This window comes from Siphateles boraxobius, unplaced genomic scaffold (genome assembly GCF_051911475.1).
Source record: "Siphateles boraxobius isolate OS27281-9 unplaced genomic scaffold, OSU_SipBor_1 231, whole genome shotgun sequence".
NCBI lineage: Eukaryota > Metazoa > Chordata > Actinopteri > Cypriniformes > Leuciscidae > Siphateles > Siphateles boraxobius.
The window spans coordinates 28043-40000 of NW_027508846.1; the positions used below are offsets into that span (position 1 = coordinate 28043).

An 11958-nucleotide genomic window follows, 5' to 3' on the forward strand; every position below is an offset into this window, starting at 1 on the left:
AGCGGCAGAAGCGCCTGACCTGGGCTACAGAGAAGCAGCACTGGACTGTTGCTCAGTTTTGCATGTCATTCGGAAATCAAGGTGCCAGAGTCTGGAGGAAGACTGGGGAGAAGGAAATGCCAAAATGCCTGAAGTCCAGTGTCAAGAACCCACAGTCAGTGATGGTCTGGGGTGCCATGTCAGCTGCTGGTGTTGGTCCACTGTGTTTTATCAAGGGCAGGGTCAATGCAGCTAGCTATCAGGAGATTTTGGAGCACTTCATGCTTCCATCTGCTGAAAAGCTTTATGGAGATGAAGATTTCATTTTTCAGCACGACCTGGCACCTGCTCACAGTGCCAAAACCACTGGTAAATGGTTTACTGACCATGGTATTACTGTGCTCAATAGGCCTGCCAACTCTCCTGACCTGAACCCCATAGAGAATCTGTGGGATATTGTGAAGAGAAAGTTGAGAGACGCAAGACCCAACACTCTGGATGAGCTTAAGGCCGCTATCGAAGCATCCTGGGCCTCCATAACACCTCAGCAGTGCCACAGGCTGATTGCCTCCATGCAACGCCGCATTGAAGCAGTCATTTCTGCAAAAGGATTCCCGACCAAGTATTGAGTGCATAACTGAACATAATTATTTGAAGGTTGACTTTTTTTTTTGTATTAAAAACACTTCTTTTATTGGTCGGATGAAATATGCTAATTTTTTGAGATAGGAATTTTGGGTTTTCATGAGCTGTATGCCAAAATCATCAGTATTAAAACAATAAAAGACCTGAAATATTTCAGTTGGTGTGCAATGAATCTAAAATATATGAAAGTTTAATTTTTATCATTACATTATGGAAAATAATGAACTTTATCACAATATGCTAATTTTTTGAGAAGGACCTGTAGATGCAAATATTGCTGTTTTGTGCTTGTCCCACACCCAGACTTCTGATCTTCAATAATGAAAAAAAAGTGTAAAAAAAGATTTATCTATTTTTTTTAATATGACTGTATACAGTATCAGTAAAATAATCAAAACATAATTGTGGTATTTAAGGTCAGACAACTATTAATGTGATTTTATATACAAAATATAGTTGTCCCACAGTATTGCCGTCATTTCCACCACAACGCTGTAATGTCCCTTTTAAAGGGCTTTTTTGAAGGATTGTTTGGGTAGTTTCTATGGAGATGAACAATGACATCACAGCACATGCCTGACATGGAGGAGACTTTTAATTTCTTCACCAACTTGGAGAAGAAAACTCAAGGTAAATATTGCTTGAAATGAAAATATTTTTATTGTATGTCATTTCCAAACATGGCGTTACATCAATTGAGTTTGTAAATAAATAGATTTTTTAACATAAATAGATGTATTTTGCATGCATGCACTGCTAGCTACCAATTCATAGCTAATCTGTAATACTAGCTTGGATTTTTTTTTACAAAATACTGCAGGATTGTCATTTCCAACACATTCCTTCTTGGGTGGAAATGACATTTATGCTTACAATGTGCAATTCATAGATTGTGTGGCAACATATTTATATTTTATTTATTGAAATGTACAATGCTAATGTATTTATTCAAATATATATTTGTTGAAATGCCTTTTCATCTATTTTTAAGATGCCGCGGAAGTCAACTGCAGAAAGGTCTCAGTCCTATACCAAAACAGAACCAAACAAACTAATGACTAATGAGATTAATGATTTGTTAAATGGAATTGTCTGTTTCAGAAAGTTTCAAATAAATGTCTTCTGTTTTTCTACATGGACGTCAATTCATTGTCATTTCCACACCACTCAGTCATTTCCACAACACCCAGTCATTTCCACAACACTCAGTCATTTCCACAACACCCAGTCATTTCCACAACACTCAGTCATTTCCACACCACTCAGTCATTTCCACAACACCCAGTCATTTCCACAACACTCAGTCATTTCCACACCACTCAGTCATTTCCACAACACCCAGTCATTTCCACAACACCCAGTCATTTCCACAACACTCAGTCATTTCCACGACACCCAGTCATTTCCACAACACCCAGTCATTTCCACAACACTCAGTCATTTCCACAACACCCAGTCATTTCCACAACACTCAGTCATTTCCACAACACTCAGTCATTTCCACAACACTCAGTCATTTCCACAACACTCAGTCATTTCCACAACACTCAGTCATTTCCACAACACCCAGTCATTTCCACAACACTCAGTCATTTCCACAACACCCAGTCATTTCCACAACACTCAGTCATTTCCACAACACTCAGTCATTTCCACAACACTCAGTCATTTCCACAACACCCAGTCATTTCCACAACACCCAGTCATTTCCACAACACCCAGTCCTTTCCACAACACTCAGTCATTTCCACAACACTCAGTCATTTCCACAACACTCAGTCATTTCCACAACACTCAGTCATTTCCACAACACCCAGTCATTTCCACAACACCCAGTCATTTCCACAACACCCAGTCCTTTCCACAACACTCAGTCATTTCCACAACACTCAGTCATTTCCACAACACTCAGTCATTTCCACAACACTCAGTCATTTCCACAACACTCAGTCATTTCCACAACACCCAGTCATTTCCACAACACTCAGTCATTTCCACAACACCCAGTCATTTCCACAACACTCAGTCATTTCCACAACACTCAGTCATTTCCACAACACTCAGTCATTTCCACAACACTCAGTCATTTCCACAACACTCAGTCATTTCCACAACACTCAGTCATTTCCACAACACTCAGTCATTTCCACAACACCCAGTCATTTCCACAACACCCAGTCATTTCCACAACACTCAGTCATTTCCACAACACTCAGTCATTTCCACAACACCCAGTCATTTCCACAACACTCAGTCATTTCCACAACACTCAGTCATTTCCACAACACCCAGTCATTTCCACAACACTCAGTCATTTCCACAACACTCAGTCATTTCCACAACACTCAGTCATTTCCACAACACCCAGTCATTTCCACAACACCCAGTCATTTCCACAACACTCAGTCATTTCCACAACACTCAGTCATTTCCACAACACCCAGTCATTTCCACAACACTCAGTCATTTCCACAACACTCAGTCATTTCCACAACACCCAGTCATTTCCACAACACTCAGTCATTTCCACAACACTCAGTCATTTCCACAACACTCAGTCATTTCCACAACACCCAGTCATTTCCACAACACCCAGTCATTTCCACAACACTCAGTCATTTCCACAACACCCAGTCATTTCCACAACACTCAGTCATTTCCACAACACTCAGTCATTTCCACAACACCCAGTCATTTCCACAACACCCAGTCATTTCCACAACACCCAGTCATTTCCACAACACCCAGTCATTTCCACAACACTCAGTCATTTCCACAACACTCAGTCATTTCCACAACACCCAGTCATTTCCACAACACCCAGTCATTTCCACAACACCCAGTCCTTTCCACAACACTCAGTCATTTCCACAACACTCAGTCATTTCCACAACACCCAGTCATTTCCACAACACTCAGTCATTTCCACAACACTCAGTCATTTCCACAACACCCAGTCATTTCCACAACACTCAGTCATTTCCACAACACTCAGTCATTTCCACAACACCCAGTCATTTCCACAACACCCAGTCATTTCCACAACACCCAGTCATTTCCACAACACCCAGTCATTTCCACAACACCCAGTCATTTCCACAACACTCAGTCATTTCCACAACACTCAGTCATTTCCACAACACCCAGTCATTTCCACAACACCCAGTCATTTCCACAACACCCAGTCATTTCCACAACACCCAGTCATTTCCACAACACCCAGTCATTTCCACAACACCCAGTCATTTCCACAACACCCAGTCATTTCCACAACACTCAGTCATTTCCACAACACCCAGTCATTTCCACAACACCCAGTCATTTCCACAACACTCAGTCATTTCCACAACACTCAGTCATTTCCACAACACTCAGTCATTTCCACAACACCCAGTCATTTCCACAACACTCAGTCATTTCCACAACACCAAGTCATTTCCACAACACTCAGTCATTTCCACAACACTCAGTCATTTCCACAACACCCAGTCATTTCCACAACACCCAGTCATTTCCACAACACTCAGTCATTTCCACAACACTCAGTCATTTCCACAACACTCAGTCATTTCCACAACACTCAGTCATTTCCACAACACCCAGTCATTTCCACAACACTCAGTCATTTCCACAACACTCAGTCATTTCCACAACACCCAGTCATTTCCACAACACCCAGTCATTTCCACAACACCCAGTCATTTCCACAACACTCAGTCATTTCCACAACACTCAGTCATTTCCACAACACTCAGTCATTTCCACAACACCAAGTCATTTCCACAACACTCAGTCATTTCCACAACACTCAGTCATTTCCACAACACCCAGTCATTTCCACAACACCAAGTCATTTCCACAACACTCAGTCATTTCCACAACACTCAGTCATTTCCACAACACTCAGTCATTTCCACAACACTCAGTCATTTCCACAACACTCAGTCATTTCCACAACACCAAGTCATTTCCACAACACTCAGTCATTTCCACAACACTCAGTCATTTCCACAACACCCAGTCATTTCCACAACACCCAGTCATTTCCACAACACCCAGTCATTTCCACAACACCCAGTCATTTCCACAACACTCAGTCATTTCCACAACACTCAGTCATTTCCACAACACTCAGTCATTTCCACAACACTCAGTCATTTCCACAACACCCAGTCATTTCCACAACACTCAGTCATTTCCACAACACCAAGTCATTTCCACAACACTCAGTCATTTCCACAACACTCAGTCATTTCCACAACACCCAGTCATTTCCACAACACCCAGTCATTTCCACAACACTCAGTCATTTCCACAACACCCAGTCATTTCCACAACACCCAGTCATTTCCACAACACCCAGTCATTTCCACAACACTCAGTCATTTCCACAACACCCAGTCATTTCCACAACACCCAGTCATTTCCACAACACCCAGTCATTTCCACAACACTCAGTCATTTCCACAACACCCAGTCATTTCCACAACACCCAGTCATTTCCACAACACCCAGTCATTTCCACAACACCCAGTCATTTCCACAACACCCAGTCATTTCCACAACACCCAGTCATTTCCACAACACTCAGTCATTTCCACAACACTCAGTCATTTCCACAACACCAAGTCATTTCCACAACACTCAGTCATTTCCACAACACTCAGTCATTTCCACAACACTCAGTCATTTCCACAACACTCAGTCATTTCCACAACACTCAGTCATTTCCACAACACCAAGTCATTTCCACAACACTCAGTCATTTCCACAACACTCAGTCATTTCCACAACACCCAGTCATTTCCACAACACCCAGTCATTTCCACAACACCCAGTCATTTCCACAACACCCAGTCATTTCCACAACACTCAGTCATTTCCACAACACTCAGTCATTTCCACAACACTCAGTCATTTCCACAACACTCAGTCATTTCCACAACACCCAGTCATTTCCACAACACTCAGTCATTTCCACAACACCAAGTCATTTCCACAACACTCAGTCATTTCCACAACACTCAGTCATTTCCACAACACCCAGTCATTTCCACAACACCCAGTCATTTCCACAACACTCAGTCATTTCCACAACACCCAGTCATTTCCACAACACCCAGTCATTTCCACAACACCCAGTCATTTCCACAACACTCAGTCATTTCCACAACACCCAGTCATTTCCACAACACCCAGTCATTTCCACAACACCCAGTCATTTCCACAACACTCAGTCATTTCCACAACACCCAGTCATTTCCACAACACTCAGTCATTTCCACAACACCCAGTCATTTCCACAACACCCAGTCATTTCCACAACACCCAGTCATTTCCACAACACTCAGTCATTTCCACAACACTCAGTCATTTCCACAACACCCAGTCATTTCCACAACACCCAGTCATTTCCACAACACCCAGTCATTTCCACAACACTCAGTCATTTCCACAACACTCAGTCATTTCCACAACACCCAGTCATTTCCACAACACCCAGTCATTTCCACCCCCTCATAACTTTTTTAAAAATATTTACAAAATTCTAATCTCTCATTAAAAACTTCTGCATAGTTTATGGGATAATGGTCCACTTAATGTAATAACACAAGTAGTTATTTTTCTTAAATGTATCTAACCAATCCAATATTATATTTCAGGTTGTGGTGGATGTAAGATTTGTGTTTGGGCCTCATGACAATTAATTTACTTAAGCCACAAATCTATGGCAATTGCTATATAGGTATAAACTGGTAATACTATGTGTGAAAGTGGTCTTACACTGTTAAGAAATGATCTATATCATAATATTTTAAAATAATAATCAAATATTTACATGTGATGGAAATGACATTTGTTCAGTGCGGATCGGAAAATATGTCAAAAAACACCCATTTGTCTTATAATGTAAGTGCGTTATCTTATGGATCATTAAACTAGACTAGTTATACTTAACTGTTAGACTGGGACAATTTTGATTTGAACACTTTTCCCCCTCAAGTTCACAAGGCCAAAAGTGCCCGTAGTTGAAGAACCACCCATTAGCCGATCATAGTCTCATCACAATCCCTTCATGTTTTCATCTTTGAACATTCAGAGCAACATATTTGTCTCACATTGGCAAAGTAAGAATGTTTGCAAGGCAGTTCCACAAAGCAAAATAGAAGTTAGCAATACAATATTTAAATGTTACTTTGTATTGTTTTAGTGCGACATCTGTTCCCAGCGTGTACTGTGTGTGTGTGTGTGCGCGCGTGCACGGCGCCTGCGCAGTGTGCACCTGAGACGCGTCGCGGGGCTGATGGCGTCATGTGACGCAGCGTCGGTTTGCCACGTCGGTGTGTAACTGCGCGAGGAACTTCTGCAACTTTGTGTTTTGCATTTTAAGGCCGTTAATACAAAGCAGCGCGCGACTGCAACAACACACACGAAACACAATACCCACATTGTCGCTCATAAACTTTACACCGTATCATTATTTCAGAGAGAGAGAAACAAATGTGGTTGTTACAGAGTTTAGGTGACTGATGTCTGCGCTCATGATTGGTGTGCGGTAAGTGCTGCTTTAATTATTCATTAATGTTAATGTTATTAATCATACGTTCAGTCAACATTTACAGTAATGCACATCAGCTCAATATTCATATAACGTTAGTTCAGCCAGGGTTATAGTTCATTTACCAGCTGCAGACCAATGATTCTGTTTATTTCCTGTTTCTGTTTAAAGTGTGTGTGTGTCTGTGTGTGTGTGTGTGTGTGTGTGTGTGTGTGTGTGTGTGTGTAACACCTCTGTTACTTTAATTTCCTATTATCACTGTAAAGCTGCTTTGAAACAGTCCATATTGTTAAAAGCGCTGTATAAATGAAGGGACTCGACTTGAGTGTTAGTTCATGTGTTATTTAGTTAGTTGATATTGTTAGTCTGTGGGTGATTTTGGTTCAGTCGATTGTCTAGTTGTAAGTGTAGTTAATTCATTAGTCTGGTTGTAAGTGTTAGTTTAGTCACTAGTCTGGTTGTAAGTGTAGTTCATGAGTTAGTCTGGTTTTAAGTGTAGTTGATGAGTTAGTCTGGTTGTAAGTGTTAGTTTAGTCACTAGTCTGGTTGTAAGTGTAGTTGATGAGTTAGTCTGGTTTTAAGTGTAGTTGATGAGTTAGTCTGGTTGTAAGTGTAGTTAATGAGTTAGTCTGGTTTTAAGTGTAGTTGATGAGTTAGTCTGGTTGTAAGTGTTAGTTTAGTCACTAGTCTGGTTGTAAGTGTATTTGATGAGTTAGTCTGGTTTTAAGTGTAGTTGATGAGTTAGTCTGGTTTTAAGTGTAGTTGATGAGTTAGTCTGGTTTTAAGTGTAGTTGATGAGTTAGTCTGGTTGTAAGTGTAGTTGATGAGTTAGTCTGGTTGTTAGTCTGGTTGTAAGTGTAGTTGATGAGTTAGTCTGGTTGTAAGTGTAGTTGATGAGTTAGTCTGGTTGTAAGTGTAGTTGATGAGTTAGTCTGGTTGTAAGTGTAGTTGATGAGTTAGTCTGGTTGTAAGTGTAGTTAATGAGTTAGTCTGGTTGTAAGTGTAGTTAATGAGTTAGTCTGGTTGTAAGTCTGGTTAATGAGTTAGTCTGGTTGTAAGTGTAGTTGATGAGTAGTTGATGAGCTAGTCTGGTTGTAAGTGTAGTTGATGAGTTAGTCTGGTTGTAAGTGTAGTTGATGAGTTAGTCTGGTTGTAAGTGTAGTTGATGAGTTAGTCTGGTTGTAAGTGTTAGTTTAGTCATTAGTCTGGTTGTAATTGTAGTTGATGAGTTAGTCTGGTTGTAAGTGTAGTTGATGAGTTATGCTTTCTGTACACCTAAAGACTTTGAAAAGATTTAGAAAAGACTTTATAAGATTATCAGCTCACATCTAAAGACTTGGGTTCACAGTTTTTAGTCTCAGACTAAAGACTTGCGATAAAATCAAACATGTTTGATATGAAAGACTAGAGAAAGACTGGCATAAATCGGGTCGCCGACTGCAGATTATCACCTCACATTTAACGATCGAGACGACGGGAGCGCGCCGAGACTCCAGTAAGATTCCTAAAGACTGCCGGTCTTTAGTCTGGGACTGTGAAAATCCTTTGGTGTACGCCCGGCATTAGTCTGGTTGTAAGTGTTAGTTTAGTCATTAGTCTGGTTATAGTGCTAGTTTAGTCATTATTCTGGTTGTAAGTGTAGTTGATGAGTTAGTATGGTTGTAAGTGTAGTTGATGGGTTAGTCTGATTGTAAGTGTTAGTTTAGTCATTAGTCTGGTTGTAATTGTAGTTGATGAGTTAGTCTGGTTGTTAGTCTGGTTGTAAGTGTAGTTGATGAGTTAGTCTGGTTGTAAGTGTTAATTTAGTCATTAGTCTGGTTATAGTGCTAGTTTAGTCATTATTCTGGTTGTAAGTGTAGTTGATGAGTTAGTCTGGTTGTAAGTGTAGTTGATGAGTTAGTCTGGTTGTAGTGCTAGTTTAGTCATTAGTCTGGTTGTAAGTGTATTTGATGAGTTAGTCTGGTTGTTAGTCTGGTTGTAAGTGTAGTTGATGAGTTAGTCTGGTTGTAAGTGTTAGTTTAGTCATTAGTCTGGTTGTAATTGTAGTTGATGAGTTAGTCTGGTTGTAAGTGTTAGTTTAGTCATTAGTCTGGTTGTAGTGCTAGTTTAGTCATTAGTCTGGTTGTAAGTGTAGTTGATGAGTTAGTCTGGTTGTGAGTGTAGTTGATGAGTTAGTCTGGTTGATGAGTTAGTCTGGTTGTAAGTGTTAGTTTAGTCATTAGTCTGGTTGTAAGTGTAGTTGATGAGTTAGTCTGGTTGTAAGTGTAGTTGATGAGTTAGTCTGGTTGTAAGTGTAGTTGATGAGTTAGTCTGGTTGTAAGTGTTAGTTGATGAGTTAGTCTGGTTGTAAGTGTTAGTTTAGTCATTAGTCTGGTTGTAAGTGTAGTTGATGAGTTAGTCTGGTTGTAAGTGTAGTTGATGAGTTAGTCTGGTTGTAAGTGTAGTTGATGAGTTAGTCTGGTTGTAAGTGTAGTTGATGAGTTAGTCTGGTTTTAAGTGTTAGTTTAGTCATTAGTCTGGTTGTAAGTGTAGTTGATGAGTTAGTCTGGTTGTAAGTGTAGTTGATGAGTTAGTCTGGTTTTAAGTGTTAGTTTAGTCATTAGTCTGGTTGTAACTGTAGTTGATGAGTTAGTCTGGTTGTAAGTGTTAGTTTAGTCATTAGTCTGGTTGTAAGTGTAGTTGATGAGTTAGTCTGGTTGTAAGTGTAGTTGATGAGTTAGTCTGGTTATAGTGCTAGTTTAGTCATTAGTCTGGTTGTAAGTGTAGTTGATGAGTTAGTCTGGTTGTTGTGCTAGTTTAGTCATTAGTCTGGTTGTAGTGTTAGTTTAGTCATTAGTCTGGTTGTAGGCCTAAGTGTTAGTTTAGTCATTAGTCTGGTTTTAAGTGTAGTTGATGAGTTAGTCTGGTTTTAACTGTAGTTGATGAGTTAGTCTGTTTATAGTGCTAGTTTAGTCATTAGTCTGGTTGTAAGTGTAGTTGATGAATTAGTCTGGTTGCTGTGCTAGTTTAGTCATTAGTCTGGTTTTAAGTGTGTCAGTTGTGTCACTAGTCTGGTTGTAAGTGTAGTTGATGAGTTAGTCTGGTTATAGTGCTAGTTTAGTCATTAGTCTGATTGTAAGTGTAGTTGATGAGTTAGTCTGGTTATAGTGCTAGTTTAGTCATTAGTCTGGTTGTAAGTGTAGTTGATGAGTTAGTCTGGTTGTTGTACTAGTTTAGTCATTAGTCTGGTTGTAGTGTTAGTTTAGTCATTAGTCTGGTTATAAGTGTAGTTGATGAGTTAGTCTGGTTTTAAGTGTAGTTGATGAGTTAGTCTGGTTGTAAGTGTTAGTTTAGTCATTAGTCTGGTTGTAAGTGTAGTTGATAAGTTAGTCTGGTTTTAAGTGTAGTTGATGAGTTAGTCTGGTTATAGTGCTAGTTTAGTCATTAGTCTGGTTGTAAGTGTAGTTGATGAGTTAGTCTGGTTGTTGTACTAGTTTAGTCATTAGTCTGGTTGTAGTGTTAGTTTAGTCATTAGTCTGGTTATAAGTGTAGTTGATAAGTTAGTCTGGTTTTAAGTGTAGTTGATGAGTTAGTCTGGTTGTAAGTGTTAATTTAGTCATTAGTCTGGTTGTAAGTGTAGTTGATGAGTTAGTCTGATTGTAGTGCTAGGTTAGCTGTTAGTCTAGTCTTGGTAATCTGTGCATCATAAGGTGATTTTAATGCTGTTACAAACTTCAGCTTCATTGCACTTAACATCCTCTTTTGGTGCAACGGTTTTAACAGAAAAACTGTCAGATGCTTATTTATCAGAGGAGTGTTGCCCACTCTGACCTCTGACCTTACTACATTTCAGTGAGAGTTGAGTGACTTTACAGCAGTTTTGTCTGTTAACATGTGATTGGACATCATTTTTTGCCCGGCTGCTGCGTTTGTTAGCAGGGCCATAACCCTGTATCTGACCTGACCCTCGGCTTGTGTCCTGCAGTGGCCGGGCAGCTTTGGGCCGAGACGTGACGGAGCCGCAGGGAGCCGCTGGTGTAGACGTGAGGACGGGGCCGCAGGGAGCCGCTGGAGGTCATGCCCGGGGGCCGCAGGGGTCCCAGTAGACAGCAGCTGAGCCGCTGTGCGCTGCCGTCGCTGCAGACGCTGGTGGGCGGTGGCCTCAGCAATGGGGCAGGGCTTCGCTGCAGGTGAGGCGCTGATGCTTCTGACGTTCTTCACCACGAAATTAAGTTTATTACGCCCCTTTTAACAAGATGTAATATAGCCTAAATCTATGGTGTCCCCAGAATGTGTCTGTGAAATTTCAGATGAAAATCCCTCCAGATCATTTATTATAGCCAAAACGCACCCATCCCTTTAAATGCAAATGAGCTGCAGCTCCGCCTCTGTTCAGAAGAGGGCGGAGTCTTTACACGAGCTTCAGAAACTCCAGCAATAACAAAACAGGCCAATCTCACTCATCCAGAATCCCAGAATAACCAGTAGCGAGTGCAGCCTTACGGAGAGACTCAGGAAGAGTTTCTGAATGTTAGTGGAGACATTTATGTAGTTGTTGTGGAGTTACATTGATCATCTCACTAAAGACTCACCAGAACAAAGTTACTGTGTTTCACTTTTCATGTTTTCTGTGACGGTAGAAGCACATGATTAAAGCATTTACACACGGGATTTCCATGATATGTCAGCATGTAACACATCCTCTGGCTTTTTAAAGAACCAAAAACATAAATATGTGATTGTGTAGATCATAATCATAGTGGAATAAATGTGTGTGTGTGTGTATATATATAAAG

At 40.6% G+C, this 11958-nt stretch overlaps 1 protein-coding gene and 1 long non-coding RNA gene across 3 annotated transcripts in view; both read left to right on the top strand.

Moving 5' to 3' along the window:
* Positions 1–6919: 6919 nt before the first annotated feature.
* Positions 6920–11958, top strand: part of tmem39a (transmembrane protein 39A) — a 23741-nt gene continuing 18702 nt past the window's right edge. The window contains exons 1-2 of one of the 2 annotated variants that reach the window (XM_077240443.1): positions 6920–7180; positions 11148–11352. In XM_077240443.1, coding sequence (XP_077096558.1) covers positions 11240–11352 — 113 coding nt within the window. In that variant the 5' untranslated portion in view covers positions 6920–7180; positions 11148–11239. The remainder of the gene's footprint in view (positions 7181–11147; positions 11353–11958) is intronic. The other variant, XM_077240444.1, reaches the window with a different exon arrangement.
* LOC143748416 (uncharacterized) lies at positions 9083–9441 on the top strand. Its single transcript, XR_013206784.1, has 3 exons — positions 9083–9123; positions 9195–9311; positions 9388–9441. It is a non-coding gene; the product is annotated as an uncharacterized LOC143748416 (long non-coding RNA).